This window comes from Camelina sativa, chromosome 5 (genome assembly GCF_030686135.1).
Source record: "Camelina sativa cultivar CO46 ecotype springtype chromosome 5, ASM3068613v1".
NCBI lineage: Eukaryota > Viridiplantae > Streptophyta > Magnoliopsida > Brassicales > Brassicaceae > Camelina > Camelina sativa.
Genome location: NC_141884.1, coordinates 21,276,177 through 21,302,733, shown reverse-complemented (window position 1 = coordinate 21,302,733; position 26,557 = coordinate 21,276,177). Strand labels below are relative to the sequence as shown.

At 36.7% G+C, this 26,557-nt stretch overlaps 7 protein-coding genes and 2 pseudogenes across 18 annotated transcripts; 4 read left to right on the top strand and 5 right to left on the bottom strand.

The window, feature by feature from the left end:
* Window positions 1-339: 339 nt before the first annotated feature.
* LOC104787104 (uncharacterized) lies at window positions 340-4,198 on the top strand. Its single transcript, XM_010512623.3, has 9 exons — window positions 340-800; window positions 908-1,136; window positions 1,251-1,350; window positions 2,075-2,131; window positions 2,324-2,429; window positions 2,728-2,810; window positions 3,005-3,066; window positions 3,179-3,275; window positions 3,576-4,198. The coding sequence occupies exons 2-9, from the start codon at window positions 934-936 to the stop codon at window positions 3,630-3,632; spliced, it is 765 nt and encodes a 254-aa protein (XP_010510925.1). The 5' UTR covers window positions 340-800; window positions 908-933; the 3' UTR covers window positions 3,633-4,198.
* A 69-nt stretch (window positions 4,199-4,267) lies between these two features.
* LOC104789329 (putative aldo-keto reductase 5) lies at window positions 4,268-5,616 on the bottom strand (annotated as a pseudogene).
* A 41-nt stretch (window positions 5,617-5,657) lies between these two features.
* On the bottom strand, window positions 5,658-7,711 carry LOC104787102 (putative aldo-keto reductase 3). 4 transcript variants are annotated; one of them, XM_087450526.1, is made up of 5 exons: window positions 7,386-7,711; window positions 7,040-7,287; window positions 6,476-6,706; window positions 6,295-6,397; window positions 5,658-6,200 (listed from the first exon to the last, which is right to left on the bottom strand). In XM_087450526.1, exons 1-5 carry the CDS (start codon window positions 7,602-7,604, stop codon window positions 5,862-5,864), a joined length of 1,140 nt encoding a protein of 379 aa, XP_087306652.1. In that variant the 5' UTR covers window positions 7,605-7,711; the 3' UTR covers window positions 5,658-5,861. The 4 variants fall into 4 exon arrangements, with proteins under 4 accessions (XP_087306652.1, XP_010510923.1, XP_087306650.1 ...); XM_010512621.3 differs by having other exon boundaries at window positions 6,476-6,648; window positions 7,117-7,287; window positions 7,386-7,701; XM_087450524.1 differs by having other exon boundaries at window positions 6,476-6,648; window positions 6,999-7,287; window positions 7,386-7,698.
* Window positions 7,712-7,918: 207 nt separating this feature from the next.
* On the bottom strand, window positions 7,919-10,817 carry LOC104787103 (uncharacterized). Of its 3 annotated transcripts, none has more exons than XR_015557296.1 (7): window positions 10,485-10,722; window positions 9,172-10,239; window positions 9,026-9,080; window positions 8,729-8,874; window positions 8,548-8,652; window positions 8,330-8,458; window positions 7,919-8,254 (listed from the first exon to the last, which is right to left on the bottom strand). XR_015557296.1 is itself a non-coding variant. In XM_087450527.1 (7 exons), the coding sequence occupies exons 2-7, from the start codon at window positions 9,592-9,594 to the stop codon at window positions 8,141-8,143; spliced, it is 954 nt and encodes a 317-aa protein (XP_087306653.1). In that variant the 5' UTR covers window positions 9,595-10,239; window positions 10,485-10,817; the 3' UTR covers window positions 7,919-8,140. The 3 variants fall into 3 exon arrangements, 1 of the variants encoding a protein (XP_087306653.1); XM_087450527.1 differs by having other exon boundaries at window positions 8,548-8,634; window positions 10,485-10,817; XR_015557295.1 differs by having other exon boundaries at window positions 8,729-9,080; window positions 10,485-10,723.
* A 2,449-nt stretch (window positions 10,818-13,266) lies between these two features.
* Window positions 13,267-17,238, top strand: LOC104787101 (uncharacterized). Of its 6 annotated transcripts, XM_010512617.3 has the most exons (11): window positions 13,267-13,423; window positions 13,712-13,809; window positions 13,913-14,073; window positions 14,305-14,344; window positions 14,595-15,210; window positions 15,361-15,451; window positions 15,599-15,744; window positions 15,845-16,023; window positions 16,127-16,394; window positions 16,487-16,650; window positions 16,848-17,238. In XM_010512617.3, the coding sequence occupies exons 6-11, from the start codon at window positions 15,362-15,364 to the stop codon at window positions 17,003-17,005; spliced, it is 1,005 nt and encodes a 334-aa protein (XP_010510919.1). In that variant the 5' UTR covers window positions 13,267-13,423; window positions 13,712-13,809; window positions 13,913-14,073; window positions 14,305-14,344; window positions 14,595-15,210; window position 15,361; the 3' UTR covers window positions 17,006-17,238. The 6 variants fall into 6 exon arrangements, with proteins under 6 accessions (XP_010510919.1, XP_087306642.1, XP_087306640.1 ...); XM_087450516.1 differs by lacking the exons at window positions 13,267-13,423; window positions 13,712-13,809 and having other exon boundaries at window positions 13,934-14,073; window positions 14,305-14,330; window positions 14,595-14,762; window positions 15,101-15,210; XM_087450514.1 differs by lacking the exons at window positions 13,267-13,423; window positions 13,712-13,809 and having other exon boundaries at window positions 13,934-14,073; window positions 14,305-14,330; window positions 14,595-14,762; window positions 14,872-15,210.
* On the top strand, window positions 13,715-14,624 carry LOC147944124 (uncharacterized; annotated as a pseudogene). The gene is made up of 4 exons (XR_015557293.1): window positions 13,715-13,844; window positions 13,880-14,073; window positions 14,305-14,344; window positions 14,487-14,624. The product of XR_015557293.1 is annotated as an uncharacterized LOC147944124 (transcript).
* A 316-nt stretch (window positions 17,239-17,554) lies between the features above and the next one.
* Window positions 17,555-19,893, bottom strand: LOC147944123 (uncharacterized). The gene is made up of 2 exons (XM_087512470.1): window positions 18,441-19,893; window positions 17,555-18,159 (listed from the first exon to the last, which is right to left on the bottom strand). The coding sequence occupies exons 1-2, from the start codon at window positions 19,891-19,893 to the stop codon at window positions 17,555-17,557; spliced, it is 2,058 nt and encodes a 685-aa protein (XP_087368596.1).
* A 1,735-nt stretch (window positions 19,894-21,628) lies between these two features.
* On the top strand, window positions 21,629-23,776 carry LOC104789328 (putative F-box protein At3g44060). Its single transcript, XM_087450522.1, has 3 exons — window positions 21,629-22,827; window positions 22,917-23,060; window positions 23,151-23,776. The coding sequence occupies exons 1-3, from the start codon at window positions 21,868-21,870 to the stop codon at window positions 23,412-23,414; spliced, it is 1,368 nt and encodes a 455-aa protein (XP_087306648.1). The 5' UTR covers window positions 21,629-21,867; the 3' UTR covers window positions 23,415-23,776.
* LOC104787100 (putative aldo-keto reductase 4) lies at window positions 23,743-26,265 on the bottom strand. Its single transcript, XM_010512614.2, has 5 exons — window positions 25,633-26,265; window positions 25,255-25,455; window positions 24,606-24,778; window positions 24,427-24,529; window positions 23,743-24,331 (listed from the first exon to the last, which is right to left on the bottom strand). Exons 1-5 carry the CDS (start codon window positions 25,849-25,851, stop codon window positions 23,993-23,995), a joined length of 1,035 nt encoding a protein of 344 aa, XP_010510916.2. The 5' UTR covers window positions 25,852-26,265; the 3' UTR covers window positions 23,743-23,992.
* Between the last annotated feature and the right edge of the window lie 292 nt (window positions 26,266-26,557).

Below are 26,557 nucleotides of genomic sequence, written 5' to 3'. Positions count from 1 at the left end.
AGTAATTTCGTCCATAGTTTATTAGAGAGAGAAAATATTTTTTTAGATTTTTTAATATTTGATCTGTAAGTGTTTTTTATTTTTAATTAATTATATTTATTTTAATTAGTTAATTAAGCTTAATTAATTTTTTCTAATGGCAATTGAATGTAATTTTTTACACATTCTAAGGTTAGTTTCATATTTGTACTTCTCAATTAATATAGTAGGATATTGAAATGGATACTCATCTTTTGCCTATAAAAAAGCAACCAAACAAAAGAAAATGAAATACCCAACTTTATGAAATTTCTAATACCTTGTTGTAATATAAATTAGATAATTTTCTTGTTCCAAAGTGTATGTGACTGTGTAATTCACAAAATAGCGCTAGAGATTAAAAAATTTATTCACGAACAAACCATCTTTCTTCAAAGAGTGGACAAAACAGAAAAGCTAAAATAAAAAACCACAATGGAATTAGAAAAAGTGGTGTCTGCTACTTAAAAAAGAATATAAACCCAAAAACACCCTCTTCTCTCTCTCTCTCTCTCTCTCTCTCTCTCCTCGCCAGCTTCTTCTGCAAATTCGAAAGTTCGCATCTTGCTGTCACTCTTCACGAATCGGATCACGCCCTCTTATTCTTCTCCATCTCTATTGCGATCTAACTGGGTTCGTTGTGAATTTTCTTCTCTACGATCTCAATCTCTCTCTACTTACTTCACCAATCGTTAAAGAAGGGGGTTTAGGGTTTTGTATCGAGCTCGCATCTGTAGCTTCGTAGAAGCTTACTCCTCTTCTGTTTTTAGGCTAAATTCGAGGTGGGTTTTGCTAAAGTTCCACTCTTTTTAGGTTTTTGTTGAGTATTTAATCGATTCTAGTTCTGAATGGTTAAAACCCTAAATTGAATTTATGTTTCGTCGTGTAGGTCAAAAATTACTCGGCTGTAGAGTGATGATTCCGATGGATAACTATTGCGTACCGAGTACTAGCACGACCGGTTTAGTGTTTTCGGCGAATTCGAACATGAATGCTTCCTCTGGATTCCACCTTACTGTAAATTCTCCGGCTTCCGTTACTGGACTCAAACATGAAGCTTCTTTGGCTGTCGATTGGTCTGTTGAGGAACAGTATATATTGGAGAAAGGTCTTGCAAAGTAAGTCTTGTGCATATAAATGTTAAAAGTTTTGCCTTTGCGTGTGTTCTTACTGATGTATCAGTTTTTGTTGTTTCTAGTCTGCTTGAAACCTTTTTGTCTTCTCTTTTGTAGATTTAAAGATGAACCACAGGTTACAAAGTATGTAAAGATCGCATCAACTCTACCAGATAAAAGTGTACGGGATGTAGCAATGAGATGTAAATGGATGACGGTAAGCTCCTAATGCATTGTCAAATCAGTTTTAGTAAGTGGTTTGCATACCTACTTGTTATTCATGAGTTCTTGGTTACGTCCTTTTGATTGGGTGATTAAAAAAAAGGGGTTACCAACATGGTGACACTACTTTGGGTGTATGCTTTGTTAAAGATATGTCCTATGGGAAAAGTTCTTCTATATATATTTTTGGCTATTAGGTTGGCTAAAAGCTCTATTTCTCTATTGATGAAAAGACACCCTACCATATCATAAAAGTTTTCTAAAGTATGGGTAAGAGTGTGCAAGAAGAGAAATTACAAGTATTGCTGACGATGGATCTGGCTTTCTGTTAGTTCTGGAGTCATGTAGGAACTTGATTTGACCCTAAAGCTTGATTTGATCTCTGTAGTTACCCTGAAACTAATATCCCTGAACTTTTAGACTCTCTGAAGTTTATTTCGACATGTTAGTGTTAGATTCGCATAATAAAAAATATTATAGTCTCGAATATTACCTTATTGGCTTATCCTTACTGTCTATATCCTGTCATAACTATGAGGTTGGGATGAAGAAGCGGATTAGATATTTTATGAGCTGAGTTGTACATGCAGATATATGACTCATTCAAGTATTACCCCTTTTAATGTATAGAATAAATGCTAATTTGCTATCATTTATCTTTCAAATACTTAAATCCATGCCTCTGAGATTTTCTTCGCTAATAATATTCATTTTTGCAGCAAAAACGGAGAAAAGGTGAAGAACATTGCGCCGGCACTACGGTTAACTATAGAAAGGTATGTTTGCTTAACGAAACTCTAGGGTATATCTTCTTTTGTAACTATATAAACAAATGAGTGTAAATGGCCTAGGTCATATTTTGCTTTAGTAGAGGTTATTGGTTGCAAATGGATTCTTGTTCAAACAGCTACAAACTTGTTCTCCTTGAGAAACCCAACATAGAAGTAACTGATTTCCTCTTAATTTAGGTGGTGGATTTACCCCCAAAACTGAACATGTTCTCCACCGTGCCGCAACAAAATGCTACATATGCCATGAGCAATATGTGCCAGAGTCCACGCATGCATTTTGAAGGTTAGTACTATTTAGGTCACAGTATTTTCGGCATCATTGTCTTCTTCTCTCTTCTGCAATGGATAGAACTATAAAGAAGAACGACAATGTGCATCTTATCTGGAATTTCAATTTGTGGTTCATCTTGTTGCTACAGTATCGATGTTGGAGTGTTCTTGGACTCTCTTTATAACTGTCCCGTCTCAGCTGCTGTACCATATAAAAAAAAAACTCAATCTTGCTAGCTAGATAGATACCATTTTATCAACTGCCCCACATTTTTAGGTTTCATATCATTTTCAAACTCTTGTTTTCTTAGGTTTAAGTGATGCGGTTATGGAGCGTCTACGGCAGAATACTCAAGCGTTCAGTCAAATTTCTTCAAACCTTTCTGCAAGCAAGGTAATTGATTTGTATTTTTGTTATCGCAATTCTACGTGGGTGAATCAGATTTAAATGCTAATTGGTAGGCAAAGATTGGCATGAGCAGAAAAAATGACGAAAAGATCATAAATTTTATTTTTCACTTCCACAGTGGTTGTCCTTTCGTTAATGGAATTCCTATCCTGTCTGACATTCTCTTTTCTGCAATACAGCCACAGGATAACACCAGTCTATTTTATCTGGCAAAAAATAACATCAGTGCCATCTTGAATGAGTATGTGGATCAATAGCATGCTATATCAATAATGATACATTTCCTCTGTAGCCTTTCTCCGTCTTGTTTATAAAAGCTTGATTTACTAAACTCTTACTTAACATTGCTGTAGCATGAAGGAGATGCCTGGTATCATAAGCCGGATGCCACCTCTTCCCGTTTCAATTAACAATGATCTTGCAAGCAGTTTAATGATGAGTACTACACAGGTAAGCAATCTTGCATCCTCTCTGAACGTTATTTGGATAAGACCGTTAAAGGTATGATGTTCCTGAATATGAAGGGGATTAAAAACCTCAAATGCTTGCCTACCAAATCTGCCTCTGTTTCATGAAAATAATTTCTTATCACTCCCAAAAGTCGATAATTTATTAAGGGGATTTTGTACAAGAACATTGCTTATTTGCTTTAGATCTGGTCCATCTGGATGAACTATGGATAACTTTACTGTAATATTTAATTCACTCCAGTTTTGATGTTAAAATATAATGTTTTAATCTGTCTCTCAGCCGAGATCATATATCATTCCCTCGAGCGTCTATCTGAAGAAGGAGCCGAGAAACTGATGGGGAAGGAAACTGGATTTTGACCAATGCTAAAGGAGATAGCACAAGAAGCTGGTTAATGGCAGTTGTTCGACGTTACCCAGACTGAAAGATGATGGTCTGTCAACTGCTGAACCCTCTTTCAAACACACAAGATTGAACAAGATGGGACCTTGTGGAAACCCTTTGTGCTGTCGGCTAATATTAACACACTGAACTGAACCGCAGGCTAGTCAAAAACCCGTATTGCAAATCCTTCTGTCTCCAAAACTGATTATTTTTCCGGTGCCAAAATGCTTTGGTGGTCAATCCAATATAGGAATTCGTTGCACAGATCCTTGTTAGAGTTGGTTGTATAGATTAGCTGTTTCTTCAAGGTTTAGATAAGAGTTATTTGATGTTTGTATCAAGAACACATATTTGTAAGGTTTGGTCTTCAGAGGCACTTCCTATTAACAGTACTTCTCAGTTCAGTTGCCATATGATATGGCTCCTCTTTTTCCGTGGGTTGTGACCATATATTTGTCTTAATGGTTTAAAGGTGATGTAATATTTCTGATTTATAGAGATTGCCAGATTGGTCGCAATTTATATGATGCATAGAAAATGATACTATTGAAGACTCTACCCATCCAACACAAACTCGTCTTAACAGATTATTTTTGTAGACATTGAACATGCAACACACTCTTCATTCTTGAGCAGATTCTTTTTGCGGTTTGGTTAGAGAAACTCTTGCGGTTTAAAGCTGCTTTCCGTGAAGACAATGGTGGGGTGTCGGAGTTCTTGAAGGTGGATACTGTGGCCATGTATCTTTCTCCTTTCATAGACTGGTTGGGCAAGGGACTTGAGCTCAAACATCTCTTCGGGGGTAAGTTTCACTTATAAAGCTCCAGTGTTCTGGTTGAGGTTTTCAATCTCAGTGGTTCCTGAAATGGCCTCCAGTGTGAGAGTGCATCCTTTCTTTCCTTGCATTGCACAAAATTTCTCACAGAAAATCTTGTTATGTTCTAAATTTTCCTGTTATCTTGGTAGAGTACAGTATATCCACAGTTTATCTAAGGTCCTCAGTCAAGTGCTTCAATGCAAATAACAGTAATTTCCTTTCTCAAGTCATCATTGTCCGTATTCTCACTAAGCTTGAGTCCTGATGCTAAAAAGCCTCTTCCTATAGGACTATAAGCTACAATTCCAATCCCAAGGGACCTGAAGAACTAAAAGAGAGGATATGAAAAAACATGTATACGAAGGAGTAAGGACAAGTATCCGCTGATGCTGTTTTCTCACACCGACACCTGCAGGTAGGAATGATACCATCTTCCACGTCTCTCGACCATAAAAACCATTCCATTTGCACAGCGGTTATCAAGTGAACAGCATGTGCTCTTCTGATAGTTGAAGCGGAAGCTTCAAACAAACCAATATACTTTACTTTACCTTCTTCCACTCTTCAATTCTCCTATCTTGGAATTCGCAGACAAACAAACTGTTAGGTTCAGGAATGAGTTACCCACAGGAAAGAAATATAGTCTTCCATCTATTTTCTTGGTCCCTATTCATATCCTAACGCAAAAGAACTGATGCTCACTAACCTATAAACTTCCATTTCCATTGCATTTGCATCATTTCGGCAGAACTTGGCTCTTACTAAACAATCTAGTAGTATCACAAACAGAGGATATAAGTGACGCAAGTGTCAATATGATCAGAACCTATCAGTCCAGTCTTTGGAACCATGACATTGAGGAGGCTTACAGTGATTTCAATAGATACACGAGTATCGACCCGATGCTGATAAGTGATAATAGAGATCAATGCAGGCAACATCTAACCGTTTCAAACTAGCCCTCACTTACTCAACATAGCAGAAACTTTATTTGGTAGAAGTTTCAAAGAGATGAAGCTGAGTCTTGGTAGAGTTGGGTGATAAGATAGCCTTTGTTTTGGTAAGCTTTTATTCATCGGATAGAATGTACAGCTGTTGCAAGAAAAGGTTCCAAATCATTGGCTCTAACCTCCTATGGATCTATGGAAGAAGATGAAAAATGTTCAAATATGATGGGATCACTCATTCATTGGCATTAGGTGACTAAATCATGCTTATATATTAGTCACTGCAGACTCTGCAGAGAGTGGTCACAGTATATAGGATGAGTAGAAATAATATGTACTATACATAAACCATCCTTTGACCAGAGCCACCTTAAACTCTTAAAACCATCTGTTTGGCCAGAGAAACTATCAGGTAATTTACGCAGCATTCCAAGAAGGCAATGGTGGAGTGTCAGAGTTCTTGAATGTTGGTACTGTGGCCATGTATCTTTCTCCTTTCACAGACTCTGGTTGGGCAATGGACTCGAGCTCAGACATCTCTTCGGGAGTGAGTTTTACTGATAAAGCTCCAATGTTCTGGTTGAGGTTTTCGATCTTAGTGGTTCCTGGAATGGGGCAAACATCATCTCCCTGGTGGTGAACCCATGCGAGGGCTAGTTGTCCAGGAGTGCACCCTTTCTTCTCAGACATGGCAAAAACTTTCTCGAAGAGAATCTTGTTGTGGTCTAAGTTTTCCTGTTGGAATCTTGGTAGAGCCTGCAATAATTGAGTTTGTATGAAGTCATTTGATTTATCACAGGTTATTTAAGGTTCATCAATTAAACAACTCAAACAAAGCCTATGTACTTGCCTTTCTGAAGTCATCCTTGTCTAGGTTCTCAACAAGCTTGGGTCCAGATGCAAAGAAACCTCGTCCTAGAGGACAGTAAGCAACAATCCCAATCCCAAGTTCCCTAAAGAAAGAAAGACAAGACGTTACATGACTAATGGATAGAGAGAGCATCATGAAGTTGAGAATGAAATCTGAATACCTGCAGGTCGGGACTATTTCTTCTTCCACGTCTCTGGTCCACAAGGACCATTCTAACTGCACCGCAGTTATTGGGTGAACAGCATGTGCTCTTCTGATAGTTGAGGCACAAGCTTCAGACAAACCAATGTACTTTATTTTACCCTCTTCAACCAGCTTCTTCAGTTCTCCCATCTTAGAATGAATTGACAGACAAAAGAAATTGTGAAGTTTAGCAAAAGGTACCAGCTTTCTATAAAGGTCAACAAACTACTAGAGAGCTGAAAAAAACCCGTAAGGAGTCTAGTCTAACAATTAATTATTAGGGGAGATGATAAGATCCCACATTGGTAAAAAAAAAGTAACTAAGTAAGCATCCCACATCACTTCATCAGAAAGGGCACTCTATTCCTCAAAAGCTAGCTCTTAAATAAGTAGATGACAACCTCAAAATTTGCTCAGTTAACGATCATACAGAGAAACCTAAGCAGAAAACATCATCTTCTAAATCTATTTTCTTCAACTCTATTAGTCCGAACATATACCAAGCCAAAGATGTGTAGCTCACTGAGATGAACTCAAACACCCCTGAATTATGTAACTTCCATTACATTTAAAGGTAAGAAGCCTTAGAGTGATTTCGATAGGGACACGAGTATCTACACGATGCTGATAATAAAGATCAATGCAGGCAACATCAAGCCGCTTCAAACTAGCCTCACAAGCAGCCCTCACATAAGCAGGATCTCCTTTTATCTCTCTCTTCCCCTCTACATAACTAATTCCAAATTTGGTCGCAAGCTCCATCTTCTCCCTCACCCCATCCTTGAGAGCCTAACAAATTTTTTAAAAATCGATTCTTTATTGCCCAATTTAACCATGAAATGAAACAAGATCAAATTGCAGATTGGGAAATTTCGAAAAAATCAAACCTTTCCGAGGAGAATTTCGTTGGTCTCAGGGCCATACATATCGGAGGTGTCAAAGAAGGTAACGCCGGAGTGAATAGCGTGATGGAGGAGAGTGATGGCGTCAGTTTCCGGCTTTGAAGCACCGTAATGACCTGTGAGGCCCATGCAACCAAGGCCTTGCACCGATACCTCAAAGCCTTGGCTTCCCAGCTTAATCCTCTTCACTTCACAAGTTGCCATGGATTACTGTAAGTCTGTGACACCTCTCTCTCTCTCTCTATCTCTTGTAGAGAGTTATGAACTTTTTGAATTGAGTTGACTGGTGTTACTCCGATGATGATGGATCAATAAATAAAACTCATATCCTGGTTTAATTGACCCAATTGATCTTAAACCAAACGAAACCAACCACATTTTATCGAACCAAAAATAACCAGAAGAAACCAAGAACAGATGATATTGAACCGTTCAAATTCGTCGCATTTATCAGATCCTTCGTGGTGTTGAGTGAACAGTTAGCCTTTGTTACGCTAAGGTTTTAGCTTGTGAGAGAGTTACAGAACAGATTTTTCTAATAGAGATTTGTCAAAATGTAATGAAATGTTAATTTGAAGAACTAAGGGAACTCTATACATAGTTTAAATCATCAACACTGATACGATGGGATCACTCATTCTTTGGCATTAGATGTCTTAACTACTGATCCTAAGCCAGGTGGGATTAATAAACCATTAAGACTATGCAGAGAATGGTAGAGCATAAGGTATTAACAGAATCTATCCGCACCATCTGAATTTCGTGTCATCCTCACTCTTTCTCCTTGTGTTGTTCTTCAAGAATTGTCTCACTGCTTCTTCGTTAACCTTGAACATAAATGTTATTCCTCTGATCTGCAAAATTTGGGAGTTTCTAGTTATAAAAGATGCATTAACACACACTTGTACAAAGCATGAGCTTGTGCTTACATCAATTGAACTACACGATGTGAGGGTTACAATCTGTCCTGGATCAAGTTTTTCTCCATTTACAAGGATATGTTGCTTTCCAAGGTTTTTCAGAGAGAATGATCCGTAGTTCTCTAGCTTAACCAATGCCTTTGTAAAATATATGGAGAAAGAATAAGTATAGCACATTAGCAACTAATTAGCAAGGTGAACAAGTTTTAATTTGGAAAGAGGCTCACCTGAAGCCGAGATATCTTGCTCCTATAATTATATTTACCCAAGTCAATGTCAACATTCAGGCCTTCAGATGATCTCCCAATAATTACCTAAGACAAATAAATGATCTTCTGCCATGTAACTTAGAGGACTTGATACGACATGATAACATCGAGACAGAAGAAAATGATTTGTCTAACATACCTCGCCTTTTCTGACATAATGCTTTGAATCACGAGAATGCAGGACCGCAATTGCCCCATGAAACATAATTGCTCTCCGCAATGAAGCTCTTGTGCACTGTTCCAATCCAATTAATGCATGTCTTGGGTGCTTAGACATGTTCCATTCTAGGTATCATGAAGCGAACCATAATTGAGATAACTATAGTTTGAGAGAGACATGCATAACTGTATTTTTTGCAATCCTTTTGGATGCAACAGTGTGAACTAGTTACATGATAGGCCGCATATGGTTTATAATAGGCCGCATAACATTTACCTTCCCTGTTGAAGCATGAATCTGAATCATGTGGAACTAGATTCAGTTTTTGAATCTGGAAATATTTTCATGTGAAGTCAGAGATCAGAAAATACATTGAAGAATAATTTGTGACATGCTTGTGTAAAGAGTAATCAGGGGTTTACCATTGCATCAATGTCAATCTCATCTTCACCATCCACTTCTTCCTGATATAGAGTTGATGGGGTTTGAGCAAGTTCTGCGTCCTTGTCCTCAGAGCTATTAACATTTACATCTAACTGTTCACCCAAAGATCTACAGGCACCTGAGCTACCTTCCATTAGAGGCAAGTTTCTGACTGCAACTATAGAGCCACAAACTGACCATGGCCTACAAGGTCTTTCAAGAGTCTTTGTTAAAGGTATTGGAGAGATTTCAAGACCAATATTATCATCATGACCGTTGTACTCACTGTCGATATGATGAAGTGAACAGGTTTCTAGCAAATTGCTTTCCCAACCATTAGGAGGAACAATGCAGAGCGGTACTGGTTCATACGGCATAAGCTCATCATCATCAATGCACATTATCTCCATAGACCCCTGCATGTTGATGACATCTCCACAACTAAATTCATTTGTAGCTGAATTATCGCCATCATTCTCGAAGATATCAGAATTGTATGGGACTACTGGATCTTCTTTGATGACACTGCACTCCAAAATATCATCACAATCCCCAGGGACACATAATATCTGATCTTCTTTCCGTTCAGAATGGAGGAGAGAGATGTCATTGCTATGACTAGACCTTGCACTATTCCCATCAAGAGATGACAACAAGATAGAATTCAAAGTTTCTGAAGACCACTTACTAACTAGAGATCCCTCATCCTCATCAGACCATACAGACAAAAATTTCCATCCGGTAAACACATCATTGTCGTCTAGAACATGTTAAGATATAACATCAAATTCAGATAGGTCTGTGTCACTTCCACCGCAGCAGTCGTCTACAATCGAACCCTCATCTAGAGAATCATAATCCACAAGATTTTCAAACCACAAGTCACTTTCACCATCAACACCTATGTGTACATCATTATCTAAATCCGGAAACGTATCATCATCATCCGCAGACTTGTGCCTACGAGTTCTCTTTCTCATGACACAAAAGAGGCTTTCAACTTTTCTTTTGGGATTGGAACTCTCTGATGTATCATCTTCACCAGGAATAATCTTGACAGAACCATCCTATCATTGTGACACAAAGACTAAAATCAGAAAAAAGGGTTTGTGCAAATAAGGGCAAAAAAGCTTGTTCAACCACGAAGTTGTTAATCTACTGAAGAGTATTGATCATTTTAGGGTTTCGTGTAGGAGAAATTGAATTAAAAAAAATCATAAAATGGGATGGATGATGCTAACATCAAATACGCAACACAGAGATAAGGAAATGTATTAGATGAAAAGAGGGAGAGAGAGAGAGAGAGACGCACGAGGATGTTCTTATTGACGAAGAGATGCTGAGATTCTCGAAGACCTTCCATTGTTGAACTGGAAGAGAAGAGTTTGATTGATGCTGAGACTGTCTGTGTATTGAGCGGAGTTGGGTTGATGAATGGTTGGTACAATTTTAACATTCCAATCCCGGTTTAGTTTAACCAAAAGAATCATCCAAGTTTAACCATACCGAAAATAGCATAATGGATAACCATTCTTTGAATTGGGGATTTTCCCTAGGGTTGTTCGAATTGAGTATGTTTTCGATTTTTGGGATCTAATCCAAATCTCAATATATCCATCTGAGTCTTTGAGTACTGGTCAAATTCTTTGCAATGAAATCAAAACAGATAATATTTAAATGTTAATGAGACCAATCGAATATCGAGGAGAACGGGGAATCGAGTTCTAAAGGAATTGAGGAAGATAACCCAAAAAAAAAAGGTTTACAAAATAGAGGAAAAAACATCTAAACTGTTCGTAATATAGGTACTTCGAAGTTCGAACCCGGGTCCCTGAAAAACACTAAAGACAGTCAGCATACCACATCATAATACTCGTAAGAGCTTTTAAACAAGTTTTATATACTCCCTCCGTTTCAAAATATAGGATGTTTTAAGCAAAACACGCATATTAAGAAGTCTTTACTTTTAATAAGTTCAACCAATCAGAAACAATACTGCATAATATAAAATACTAAACTAATCTAAAAGTTGCATTGAAATTTGAAAGCATCCTATATTATGAAACAAAAAATTTCTTTAAAACATCTTATATTTTGAAACGGAGGGAGTATCTGTAATGTATCCAGATGTATGACGGAAAGTTCACACCGTCAAACGTCCTTTTTTTTTTTTTTTTTTTCAACCAAACATTACTTAAATTAAAAGGTGACTCCCAGATTGGTTGCCCAAACCGGAGGAAAAGAGTTTACAAAAGAAATTTCAGAAAATAAAGTTCTTGAAGAACGGGCTAAACAATCTGCCCTTACGTTGAGCTCGCAAGAAATCCTGGGTCAAACGTCCTTTTAACGGAAACTAAACGGCACACAACTAAAATGACCTAGTCAACAAAACTTCACCATTTTCTTAAAAAATCAAACTAAACTTTAAAAATTAAATAACATTTCAAAAGTTTATGATTTTTTATCCCAAATTTAAAAATTCATGCTTTTTTTATATTTTCCCATGAATAAATCTCTATATCAGTAATTATAGAAAAGTATATTTAAATTGGTAATCTTCAAACCGAATATTTATTTTCATCTTGATATGAAAGTCGGAATTATAAGCTTCTAATATTATGCACATGAAATTTACTGAAAATTAGAATTAGCATTACATTTTTATATACATTATCTTTTATATTTTAAAAATTGTTTAAAATATTATTTGTTTCTCATTATCTTTTTAATTATAAAGTTTGTTAAAACAAAACTTTAATATTAACATAAGCCGAAATCCCTAATCAATAAAATTAACACTTGTGCGAGCACATGGTTTATTAACTTTGACAAAACTTTAATATTACATTTGACAAAATCTCTAATCGATAAAATCGACAATTGCCACGATCTTGATAATAACTAACTTTGAAACCAAATTTTATATAATAAAATTATTGTTAAATATATATTATGGAAAATAATTATCATATAAACTATGATCGTATCATGGTGTGGTAAAGAAAGGAAAAAAAAAAGTAAAATGCTGAAATAAAAAATTCTGGCAACTAGATGCATGGAATCATAATCGGATACGTGGAAGCGGAAACGTTTAGAATCGTTGAATCAATTAAAAAAAAAATTAGGAAGCGGGTACGCATTGGAAGTGTTGTATATATATATACAAGATGGAAACTTTTTTTAGCTTAGAAACTTAACAAATTAAATAATTAAAAAAAAATCCATTCATAATACATATAAATATATAATATTACTAGTGTTTTTAATTCAACTATTTAATATTTATGTTTTGAATTTGTGTTGTTTCAAATATTTTTTTTGATATAGGGTTTTATGTATATAAATATATATTCAGATATATGTAAATATGTTTCCAAAACGTTTCCATTTCTTAGTTTTAAAATAAAATCGTTTCCTATTTCCAAAACATTTCGATTACGCGTATCCATTTCCATTTCTATCCAACCTAGATAACAACTCAGTATTTCAACAATATATAAATGTTATTATCATATTATGTACAGCAATGTATTAATTTAAATCACCCAATGTGTGAAACTTTTTCTAGTTGAAAAGAATGTTAATTATCATGCGTTCTCGTATTGTTTATATCAAATAAAGCATATAGGAATCCACTATAAAGCAAAGTCCAAAATTTACAAGCTCAATTAAGCGTACAAAAATAATCGAAAGTAAATACAATCCACATACGTAAACCATAGAATTTCAACTCAACAAAGAGTCTCAAGTTCGCATAGTCTAAGAACAATCATGCTACGAAAGATTCGATCGTGTTATGAGTTGTGACATAAATCTATGTATCTGCATCAGTTGGACAAAAAAAAATATTGGCAAGAACAATCATGGATCAGAAGGATTCTATTCATATTAAAAAAGTAATGTATGTATCTCCAACGGAGGGTCCAAGTGGTGGATCCAAGTTTTAAGTGTCCAAAAAATAAATCAATAATCCGATAATACAATGGATCCGGTTCTATTTTTGGATTTTTTGGAACTCTTTAGACACACATACGTGTCGCAATTAGATTGGTGTGATATTTGTATTAGAAGAAAAAAAAAATTGCTCCGTGTTTGTCTCTGTTTCATCATCTCGCATGACGCCGATATCAGAAGCAACGGAGGCGAGGGAAGGAAACCTCCGACTCTTCGATCTGCCGTAATCATCATCTCCACCGGCGAGGGTCACGATTAGCGACTCTGGTTGAGCAAATCGGCGTTTTCCTGAATCAGGTGTGGTCGGAATTCGTATATTCGTATTCTTTCACCGTCGTCACTCACTAAAATCAAGTTAGTGATTTTTGTTCTGTCTTTGGTGTTCACCACCTGTTCGCTGAAATGCTTCTAAGTATAAATTCGATTCAATTCCTGTATATTTCCAATTCTCTTGTGGCTTGTATTTAGATATTGATTCTTAGGTGACTCTAGATTTTGAAATACGTACAATTCAAGACTCTATAATAGTAAATACAAGGGCGATGTTTAGAGCCTTAAGCTTGATGTGTTTTGTTCATGTTACAGTAATGGACGAAGGAAGGATGCCCAAAGGACTTGCAGTTGTTGGAGGAGATTATTGATTAAGGCTTAAAACAGAAGCTTGTACATGCAACTGCTTCACGGTATGTAGGATTAGGTTTGTTTTTTTTCTTTGCATGTTATTCATTTATAGTCTTTTAGTTTAAATGTTAGTCATTGTGGTATATGCATTTGTTGGTTTTGCAGGGACAATATCTTTGAAGAACAAAAAAGTACAGGAATTGCTTTCTGATTTCCTTTACTCCTTATGTGAGTGTCTGCTTGAGTTCAGGTGGATATAGGACTCGGCTTTTATGTCGGCAAGAAGCTCTTGACCATATTTCACAAAGGGAGGAAAGAATTAAAAAGTATTATGATAAACCTTTGCTCTCTTGTTTTTTCCTTTCTCCAAATCCTGCTTGTTTTAAAGTTGTCAAATTTCTGTTTGTTGCCTTATATATATTGCTGTTTGCTTGTGGGTGAATCCAAGGAAAACATGGTTGCATTATCGTATATGATGAATGAGTTGTCTAGTCGAATGCATTATAGTAACTGAATGCAGATTGCTATATAAATATGGTGGTTTTTTTTTTTTACAGACAACTAGTAATTACGCAGATCAAAGGTCGCATCAAACTGGTAAGTTCCAAGTTCTTATCTTAGCTTTGTAAAGACAGTAGTTCATTTTTCTTATGAGGTCGGATTTGACTAGAAACCCACTGTGTAGTTACCATTCGGGTAGTGGTTATGTTAATGGTGGTGTATCATGTAATATATGCAGGCTCAATACCAGATTCAGAAAATACTCAATCTTCCTGAAGAGAATACGTCATACGGGCAATATTCTTCTGCAAGTTCTGATTTTTTTTGAACTGTGATTCTTTTTCAGGAACTTCTTGCAGCTAGTCTTCTCTGGAGACAACAGTGGGAGAGTTCTCAAGTATGATCCAATAGCTAAGAAAGCTCTTGTTCTAGTTTCAAATGTTCAGTTTCCAAATGGTGTGTCTATCAGCAAAGACGGTTCTTTCTTTCTATTCTGCCAAGGAGATGTTGGAAGGTGAGTGATTGTAGCAGTAGTAGTTCTGCTTCCAGTTGCGACCAATGAGTGTGTGTCAAGTATTCTTCTTTTTACTCATACACAAGTTTTTTGAAATTTAAATTTTTAGATCTTCAACTAAGTGTTTCCATTGGACTAGAAGTTAAAGAAAGAAAACAATCTCAAAATAAGATGGGCCAGATCTGTATCTTTAGGCCTAGTTTAACACCCAATAAATTCAATCTGACCCTACAAGCCCACCCAAGTCTCGTTTTTCGGTTCTTTTGCCATCGCTTCGAGAAGTTTCTATAAGTGATCAATTAATAGTTCTAACCCTAGAAAATGTTGAGAGCTTCCAGAAGTTTCTATAAGTGACGCTGAGCACTCAACAAGTGTCAAGGCTCTCTCTTCTCAGTTCCTCCTCCTTCTCCGTCTCGTCTCGCCTCGTCGTCTCTCTTTGCCTCTTAAGGTTCGTCGGAATGTTTCTCAAGCTTTCACAAAACCTTGTCTTCTGTAGTTTTGTAGCTTCTCTGGAATCTATAGCTCTGTGTGTTGAGTGTACGTCATTTCATATTTGGGGAATTCTAAATCAAAAACTTGTCTTTCCGTAACTGTGTAGAATGGATAGAAGAATGGATTTTGCTGCATCAGCTTTGGCTATGATGACTAATTGGAGACAGAATAATCCTCCTTCTTCTTCTTTCCCTCAGGTTCGTTTTAACTTTTTCTTAAGCTTTCAACTTCTTCTTCTTAGTCTTAAAGAAAAGAAAGTTCAAAACTTGTTGTAGCCCTGTGTGGTTTGATTAGTATTTGGGAAAATTCTAAATCAAAAAACCCTCTCTTCTGTTGTTGTGTAGAGGGGTTCAAGTGTACCAGATGTTGCAGTTTTGAGGAGTTGGAGAGATCATCTTCCTCCTTCTGCTTCTGTTTTCAAGCTTTCTCAGCTTACTACTGTCAACAACAGAAACGAATCCTCTGTTTTCTCGTCTGGTGGATACAGTTGGTATGTGATCTTGTTCTAAACTAAAAAGTTCATATCTTTCATCATAAGTAAGAAAGTTTGTCTTTTTATAACCAATCTATCTCAAAATTATGAAAATCAGGAGGTTGGTTGTATACCCAAGAGGAAATGAAGAAGAAAATGGAAAAGGATTTGTGTCAATGTATGTGGAACTTGACAAGAGCTGCCTCTCATCCATATCAGCACCACCCACGGAGGTCTCTGCTTATCTCTCTTTCTTTGTCTTTAACAAGAAAGAGAACAAGTACTTTTCAGTTCAAGGTTCGTATGCACATAGCCTTGTATCTCTCTCTGTCATATGAACATATATTTTATGAATGCATCAGTGATATGTGTATAACATCCTTAACGTATTAACATGCAGATGTGGAAGTAAAGAAATTCAGTTCTTCAAGAACGGTCTGGGGAGTTTCTCAAGTTCTTCCAGTTGAGGCTTTCAGTGACCCTGCCAATGGATACATCTTGGAGGGAGAAGAACATGAGTTTGGTGCTCATGTGAAGATTGCTCCATCACCTGTCGCTGCTGCTGAAAACCTCCCTTTTCACAAATTCTCTTGGAGTGTTAGGGATTTCTCTCTTCTGAAACAGAGTGATTACGTCTCAAAAACCTTCCAAATGGGAGAAAAAAAGTGGTGAGTCTATGATTGTTTCTTTTTGTTTTTCTGATATAATTGTTGTATTAGTGGTAACTCTTTCTAACAAGTGGACAAATAATGTTTTACAGGACTCTAACCGTGTATCCGAAGGGAGACTCTAGAGCAGAGGGCAAATTATCCAGCTATGTGCATTTAGCTGAAGGGGAAAACTTACTGACGGGTGAGCTGATATTTGTGCGAGCAAAAGTGCAGGTTCTAGACCCGCGTGGATCCAATCACCTATCAATGTGGCGTAAGTAAAAGAATATTGACGTTACTATTTCGCAATGCTTATTGTCAGTGCTAATGCATGGGATCAAATAGATGCTGATGACGTTTTCATTAGGCGTTCTTAACTTATGATGTCAGATGTCCCACTATACATTGACTATAACCTAGTGGTTTTAAGTTCATAACTAATGTGATGTACACACTTTGCTTGTTTTGTAGTTAAAAGTTGGGTCATGACCTCGAGCACAGGGGTGGGTCTTCCTCAGTCCATGCCTTTAGCTAAAATTCAGGAGGGTTACTTGGACCATGAAGATACTTTGAATGTAGAGATGGAATGCGAAGTTGTTAACACCATCAAAGACCACCCCTTTTTTTAGGGTTCTGTTTAGCTACCTCTCTCCGTCTGTATGACTTACCTAATCTGTTTTAATCTGTTTTATGCGTAGAGAGATAACGCTCTATCTATATTTAGGTTAATCTAATTATCTACCATGCATGTATGACTAGGTTTCGAAGTATGACTACTCTGTTTTAATTATGCGTTTATTTATGACCTTATTGTAGTATTTTAATTTTTGTTTCTTTCTTATACATCTGTTTTGTTATGGTTTTGGTTTGGTTTATCTCCTACTTACCGATTTATTAAGATGGGTGAACTTAATATTAACACACAGAGGACCAAACAATTAGAAATTTGGAACTGATAAATTAGTTCTCTACTTCTCTCTCGTCCTTCTTTTTATTTAAACCACATTTATCCTTTTTTCTAGCTTTAATTACAAAAATGCCATTCAACACATTTCAACCTAACAACACTGTTCATTCCAATATCAATTACACTGTACATAACCGGGATATAATGTTCGATGTTCATACAAAGTTGGTATAGATAATTTTTTTTTTTTTTTTCAACGAGACTATAATAGTTAAAATAGAATTCCAAAACAGGTTGCCCAAACAGGAGGATACGAGTTTACAAAGTCAGATTCTGAAGGTAGAGATCGTGAAGATCGAGCTAGGCAATCAGCTCGGGCATTTGCATCTCGTGGAATCTTGGTGAGGCTGAAGGAGGAATAGGAACTTCGAAGCAAAAAGAAATCCTTCAGCAGATTAGAAAAAGCCGGCCAGTCTTCCGGCGTCTGCACCATCGCTACTAACTCGACACTATCCGTCTCAAAAGCCTGACAATCTACTCCCGTCACCAGTAAGGACTCTATTGCCCAGATCAGTGCTTGTAATTCTGCATGAAGAGGGGATATACTCCGACGGTGGCTCCGTGCTCCCAAAAGGATCGTTTTAAGATCTCCATTACAACACCACCATCCCAAACCCTGGTAGGGGTCTGTACCTTTCCAAGAACCATCGAATTGGCATCGGGGAGAGATACCCCTGTCCTCCGAAAAGGACAGAGGATCCAGAAAATTCACCGAGAAAGACTTGGCCTCTTCCCACAATAGTTTATCCGTAGCTGCTTGATTCAAGATCTCAAGAGGTTCTACCTCAACTCCCTGGAACACTTTCTTATTCCTATCTTTCCAAATTGACCAAATAATCCAAGGTAGTTGAAGTCCTATATCCGAAACCCCGGAATGCGAAGACGCCCGCCAAAAAATAAAATCTAAATTTGCATAGATCGATGTGTATGGAAAACCCCCCGGTCCAACCGGATAGGGGACAACTCCCAAATACATCGAGACCTAGGGCACTCAAAGAGCGTGTGATTTATAGTTTCCACTGCAGACCCACATCTCTTACACACGGTGTCACACCGAACCCCCCGATGTGCAAGACGCTCTAACACAGGTAAAGTACCTGAACCAATCTGCCAAAAAAAGTGTTGGATTTTGGAGGGTACATCAAGTTTCCACGATTGGGCCCGCAAAGCCGTACACGTCGGCCCATACTCTACATCCGTAATCAATTCCCGAGCTATCCGGTATCCTGATTTGATGGAATATTTTCCAGATTTAGTATAATGCCATATTAATCTATCCGGTTGATGCGTTCTACTAACCGGCATACTCCAAATTAGTTGTATATCCCCCGGATCAAAAAACTCCTCCAAAGTAGGTAAATGCCAATCCTTAGTCGCCGGATTAATTAAATGATTAACCATTAAACTAGGAAGCCACATCCTCCCTCGACCATTCGCTGGTCTAGGACAAGTATCCGGAATCCATGGATCACGCCAAACCGAGATGGATTTACCGGTGCCTACCGCCCATCGCGCCCCCTGCTCCACCAAACCCTTGGTGGAATAAATACTTCTCCAAGCAAAAGACGGGTTATATGGTTTTTTTGCCATAAGAGGATGTTTGTTCCTAAAATATCGACTTTTCATCACCTTAGCCATTAAAGACGTTGGATAGTGGATTAGACGCCAAAACTGTTTGGCCAACATAGCCTCATTAAATTGTTCCAGAGCTCGGAAGCCAAGTCCCCCTTCAACTTTATCTTTACATAATTTGTTCCACGCAACCCAATGCATACCACGAGCTTTATCATTGGATTTCCACCAAAAGGTGGAAATTGCACTTGTCAACTTAGAAGTCAATTCCTGAGGTAGTTTATAGCACGACATAACATGGGTCGGTAATGCCAAAGCCACTGATTTAATCATAATTTCCTTTCCGCCCTTCGACAGACACTTTGCAGACCAGCCATTTACACGATCATCAAGCCGATCCTTAACGTAGCTAAAAACCTTAGTTTTCGAACCTTGAAGATTCTCAGGGATACCCAAGTAAGAACCCATGCCTCCCTCCTTATCAATCTCAATAACGGATTTTAACTGGGATCGCATATCCGTAGTAACCTTTTTCCCAAACATAATAGATGATTTAGTCAGATTAACCTCTTGACCTGAAGCTTTGCCATAGGAACCGATTATATCCATAACCGTCCTACACTCCTGGACAGTTGCTTTACAAAAAAACAGACTATCATCTGCAAACAGCAAATGCGAAACAGTAGGACTATCACGGGCGATAGTAATACCCGTCAATTTTTCCTCCCTTTCAGCCTTCTTAATATTAGCTATCAAGACTTCTGTGCAAAGGATAAATAAATATGGTGATAGTGGATCCCCTTGTCGTAACCCCCTCTGAGGTCTAATAAAACCCCTGGGCTGACCATTCAGAAGAACTTGGTATGAGACCGACGATACACACCACATAATCCACGAAATCCATTTCCTATCAAATCCCAACTTGACCAGAACCGCCTCTAGAAAATCCCACTCTACCCGATCATATGCCTTACTCATATCCGTTTTAAATGCCAAAAATTCCGAATTACAATTTGGTATAGATAATTATGAGTAGATAATTTATTATTTTTTTTTTTTTGCGCAATAGGTAATTATATTGAATTAACTAAAGTTTGTACAAAGAGAATCAATAAGCCAATCTGGCTTCAGTAGATAATTTATTTATGTACCTACTAAATAGTATAATATTGTGATAGGTTTATATGTTACAAGGTCTTTCATATCTTTTTAACTTTTAGTTTCTATTTTTTGTTCATGTTTTGAAATTAGTAAATATTGTTCAGAATTCTTATTTTGTGTATCAGTATTGTATTTTGTTTCTTTTGATCTATTTTATAAATTTTAATTTTTTTTTTTGCGCAATAGGTAATTATATTGAATTAACCAAAGTTTGTACAAAGAGAATCAATAAGCCAATCTGGCTTCAGTAGATAATTTATTTATGTACCTACTAAATAGTATAATATTGTGATAGGTTTATATGTTACAAGGTCTTTCATATCTTTTTAACTTTTAGTTTCTATTTTTTGTTCATGTTTTGAAATTAGTAAATATTGTTCAGAATTCTTATTTTGTGTATCAATATTGTATTTTGTTTCTTTTGATCTATTTTATAAATTTTAAAATTAAAAATTTAGTTCTAGAAAATAATTCATAATATCTATTAGGTTTTTAGTTTATAGTCTTAGTTCCTACTGCTTCATATCACTTATGTAAACATTGTTCCTATCAACTGACTCTTTTGAGCTAATCTATTTAAGTTGTTGACAAAAAAAGTTAATATATCTTACTTATAATATTAATGTAAACTATTACTGAATGTATTTTAAAATACCTAAACATATTTTATTATGTTTATTTTACGCACATATCGCGTGAGATTTTTTCTATCCCAAGCAATTTGTATGATCTTAACTTTTCGTTATTTTCACAGTTTTGGTTTCCATCTTAATGCTCATGTTTGAAAATTCTAATTGAGTTTGATACATTGGAATGACTTTTTCCTCTCTCTAGATATATTTAATTCTTTTTCTTTTAAGATTAGGTCAAGAAATTCAATATAACATAGGATTGTTTTTGTATAAGTTTGATTATTGTAGAATTTTTAGGACTTTCTTTAGGATAATAACTATGTGTATCTTTATTGTAAAATTATCTGTATGATTTTTTTTTTTTTTTTTTTTTTTTTTTTTTTTTTTTATGTTTTTGAGTTATGGGATTTTTTTGTTTGGACAATTCCTAATTTTTTTGAATTACAAAATTGTATAATTTTACAACATAATAATAAAATTTAATTCTTATTTTAATAATCTTACAACATAATAATATTTTGACACATGTTGCGATCTTATGAATTAGTAACTTTTACAACATAATAATAAGATTTTATTATTATTTTAATAATTTTATTATTTTAAGAATTTACAACATAATAAGATTTTGACACATATCGCAAACTTATGAATTTGTAACTTTTGAAATCATACTTTATATAATAAGATATAATATAATAATTTTTCAAATTATTTTTTTGATATATATGTATAGAATCTCATAATTTACAAAGTTCCTTATAAATCCTATTTCATAAAACAATAAATATTCTCAAAAGTTGTTGTTTAGCAAAGATATAAATATATTCTCACCAAAAAAAATAATGAATATACATAGAGAAAAGGATGAAAAAAAAGTTAACTATACATATATATATTGCCTTAAATATAGATTAAAAACTGATTGAAAACCAGAAATTATAAAATTAAAAAGGAAAAGCGACTCGTAAATTGACTACCCACTACTAGTTGCCTTCTTCTTCCTTTCTTCTTCTTGCAGCCCGCCGCACACAATTCCATCACGATTCGGGGCGTTTCCGATTCGGGTCTTCCATGTAACTCGCTCTATTATATATCAGCAAAAACCTAAAGTCTACGGAGCAGACAAAAACAAACAGTTGAATCCGGGCAGGCTTCAATGGATTGCCTTCTTGATGACCTTCTTGTCCACATATTGTCCTTCCTTCCAACGAAACAAGCTGCTCGTACCTCTGTTCTTTCCAAGAGATGGAGGACTCTCTTTGCTTTCTGTCATAATCTTCACTTTGATGACAACTCCATCAACTCCATCCTTTCGCTCCCTGACCCTGGAGATATTTATAAACTCTATACGTATACGTTCTCGAGGAGAAAACAAAAACTGCATACGCTTCAAAAGTGTTTCCATGATTTTGTGGATCATACATTGGCTTTACAAGGCTGTAACACTATAAAGAAGTTCTCACTTGACCTTAGTCGAACATATGACGATAGTGACATTGACCGCTGGATATGTTGTGCCCTGGAACACGGTGTCTCCGAGCTTCATCTACGCATAGAAGGTGTATCGTGGTGGAAGTTTTCTATCTCATCCAAAATCTTCACCAGCACAACACTGGTTAAGCTATCATTGATATCCACATTTTACACCACAGTTTACGAACCACACTGCCCAAGACTTCTTCCTTCGGATACATCTCTCCCATCACTAAAGGTTCTCCTCCTTTACAAAACCTCTTTTAAGGATGATCAATTATCTGATGTACTTCTCAATGCTTGCCCTCTACTTGAGGACTTAACCATAGGCTATTACAAGTATTATCCGGGTCTTTCATACGTCATATCCAGCAAAAGCATTAAGAGGCTCTCAGTTACCTATTGCTGTGCTCGTAAACATAAAGGCTTTTCTAGAAATATTTCATTTGACACACCTAATGTTGTCGACTTCTACTACTCTGATTTTCTTGGCCGTGGTTCTCGAGAGTTTCACTTGGGTTCACTTGCCAAAGCTACATTGGACCTTCGTTTCATAAAAGATGACGAGCAAGCGGATATGAGGGATATCATCTGTGAGATACGCAATGTCAAGACCCTACACTTGACTTCTTCCACTGTCGAGGTCAGTACTTTTGTGTGTTTGGTCTCATCTTCTTTTTTTTTTTTTGGTTAGAAACAGGAAAACATTCTTTGTGTGTGTGTGTGTTTCAGGTGATTTTGCTATGCTGCAAAAATGGATTACCAGTGTTCAACAACCTCGTTGAGTTAGGCTTTTCAAGTAAAGAAGAAGGTTGGAAAGTGTATCTGCCTCTTCTGCTAGAGGGTTCTCCAAACCTTCAAACTCTGGTTCTCTCGGTATGAATTATGCAAACATTGAACAAATCTTACTTTCTATCTATGACTGTTGGCATGACACTAAAGTAGTCTCTCTTCTTTATGCTTCAGGGTCTGAATTGGTTCTCATGTAAACGGCATCGGTTTACTCGAATTCCCCCGAATAACCAAATTAAGATGTTGGTTATCAAGAAGTATCAAGGATATGCAAGCGAGCTGAAACACATTAGCCATTTCTTACGGAAGATGGAGTGTCTTGAAGTGGTAAAAGTTTACGTTGCAGCTAGAATGGATGACCTCAAAAAGATGCAACTCACAGAGGATCTGTTGAAGCTTCCGGCATCTTCATCCAAACTCAAGATACAAGTCATATGACTATCATCCATAAGATCATAAGTTATTATGTCTAAAATATTTACATTAGTAAGTTGTTTTTGGTTTGTTTAGCGATTTATGGTTTACTGTGGTGCCAATCATATAAACGAGAAAAACACAACTTATATATTAGTTACCATGTTTAGGTGTTTCTGAGTGTTACCATGTTTAGGTGTTTCTGAGTGTTACCATGTTTAGGTGTTTCTGAATGTAACCATGTTTAAGGGTTTGCCCAAAGTCACCCAGAATGACATGGGAGTGTAAAAGACGAAACCAAGAACCGAAGAGATGAAACCGATATAATTCATCACGCATATGCTTCATAGAGTTGAGTAAAGTTATAGATAGTCTTTCTTTCTTTATAGAGTTTGGTTACAATGTGTGAAATGTAAATTGAAGTTTTCACTTGGGGAACTCTATACATTATTTATTCTTCAAGCCGTAACACTTATAGTTTTGGGTTTCCCTGGGAGTGAACTCACCATAATCCACTCGTTTATTACCTTGATATGGCTAGCATAAATTAGACCACACTTCAATGTTATGAACCCACCACAACCATAAAAACTTCAGCGGTTTTAAGCGGCTTTCCAAGAAGACAATGGTGGTGTCTCAGAGTTCTTGAAAGTGGGCATCATAGCCGTGTATCTTTCTCCTTTCACAAAACCAGGTTGGGCAATGGCCTCAAGCTCAGTCATCTCTTCGGGTGTGAGTTTCACTGATAAAGCTCCAATGTTCTGGTTGAGATTTTCGATCTTAGTTGTTCCTGGGATGGGACAAACATCATCTCCCTGGTGGTGAACCCATGCGAGGGCTAGTTGTGCAGGAGTGCATCCTTTCTTTTCCGAGATTGCACAAACTTTCTCATAAACGATCTTGTTGTTGTCTAAGTTTTCCTCTTGGAATCTTGGTAAAGCCTGTAATAATTAGGTTTATTATACAAAGTCCTTTGATTAATCCACAGCTAAGCTAAGGCTCATCAACAAACAACATACAAAACCTATATACTTGCCTTTCTGAAGTCATTCTTGTCTAGTTTCTCAACAAGCTTGGGTCCAGATGCAAAGAAACCTCGTCCTAGAGGACTGTAAGCAACAATCCCTATCCCAAGTTCCCTGAAGAAGGAGAGAGAATATGAAGTTACATGATTTATAGATATAGCACCAAGAAAGTAGGATGAAATATGAGTACCTGCAGGTTGGAATGATTTCTTCTTCCACGTCTCTGGTCCACAAGGACCATTCTAACTGCACGGCAGTAATTGGGTGAACAGCATGTGCTCTTCTGATAGTTGAGGCACAGGCTTCAGACAAACCAATGTACTTTATTTTACCTTCTTCAACCAGCTTCTTCAGTTCTCCCATCTAAGAATTGACAGACAACAAACAAAGAAAATGGTCAAGTTAGCAAAAGATGCCAGCTTTCTATGAAGGTCAGGAATTAGAAGCAGAACCGCCCCTAACAGAGTCTATGCAAAAGAAAAATCCTAAGAGCAGATGATATAACATTCAAGTGACTAAATGACTAAAAAGTCTAAAGAGCACCCTTTCTTCACAAGCTGGCTTTTAATTAGGAGAAAGCCTCAAATTCGTTCAGTTAAAGATCATTTCACCAATCATTGTTGTTCGTGAATAAGCTAGCAACTTCAAAAAGAGTAACCTAAGCAGAGAACATCATCTCCAATCTATTGTCTTCGACCCTATTAGTCCAATATACAAAGCCAAGATGTAAAGCTCACTGAGATTTCTCTTGAAAGTAGAGAAATAGTTAACTTCCATTTCATCTGAAAGTTGCAAAACCATGAATGAAGAACTGAAGATTGACAAGAAGAGGGGCTTACAGTGATTTCAATAGGGACACGAGTATCAATCCGATGCTGGTAATAGAGATCAATGCAGGCAACATCTAACCGCTTTAAACTAGCCTCACAAGCAGCCCTCACATACGCAGGATCTCCTCTCACTTCTCTCTTTCCCTCTGCATAGCTGATTCCAAATTTGGTCGCAAGTCCAACTTTTTCTCTCATCCCATCCTTGAGTGCCTGACAAAAAAAATCCAAACTTTTCTCAACATCGAAATCATTTCAACATCTCAACGAATCAAAAGGCCAATTCCCATCTCTAAATCGTTCTTTGTTTCCCAAACGAGTAACAAAAACTCAAATCAAAGATCGAACCTTTATGGCTAAAAAAAGTCAAATCAAAGATAAAAACCGAACCTTGCTGAGGAGAACCTCGTTGGTCTCAGGACCGTAGATGTCAGAGGTGTCAAGGAAAGTGACGCCAGATTGAATAGCATGGTGGATCAGAGCGATGGCTTCAGTTTCTGGCTTTGGAGCACCGTAGAAAGCAGAGAGGCCCATGCAACCAAGGCCTTGCGCCGATACCTCGAGGCCTTGGCTTCCTAGTTTCATCCTCCTCACTCCACCAGTCGCCATGAATCTCTATCACAACTGTGTCTCTCTGTCTCTTCGTTTCTCTATGTGACTGTTGTAGAGGCGGTGTGAGTCTGAGTGGAGTTGTTGACTTGTTATTGAGGTTGGTGGATCGATGGTGTGATGATGATGATGAAGAAAAAAAAGCCGTGTGTCGCTTTTGGCAGGTTTGGTGCACTCTTTTACGAAAACAAAATTGAATTTGTTAACCAAAATAGTCCGCTACTATGTATGACTATGACCTGTCGGTCTTCACTTACTTTATCGATCAAATTCTTAACATATCTTTGATAGTATGCTTTTTTTTTTTTTTTGTGGTGTGGGTTCGATTGTTCGACATTCCAATTCAAACCTTTATTTTCTTTTCGTGTTTCTCGATTGAGTTCAGAAAGTCCCAAAGTATTCTCTGTTTGCAATAATCAATCAGTCGTTGGTTCAATAATTAATTGATCGAGAATCTCAATTTGCAAAGAGTCGGAAAATTACAAAAATTGACAAAAACAATATGCAAAGAAAACTTTACTCTTTTATTTGCGTGTAAAGAACAATAATTATATTACCACTACAAAGAAAAGAACACAATCCACCATGTTTTCACGTTAAGGATTTAATAATCAAAAGTAGAAGAGCAGTTTAGGAATCAAATTTTCATATTTATAGTAGAAAACATATGTTAAGAACCTCTGTACTACAAAAAAACTAGGACAGT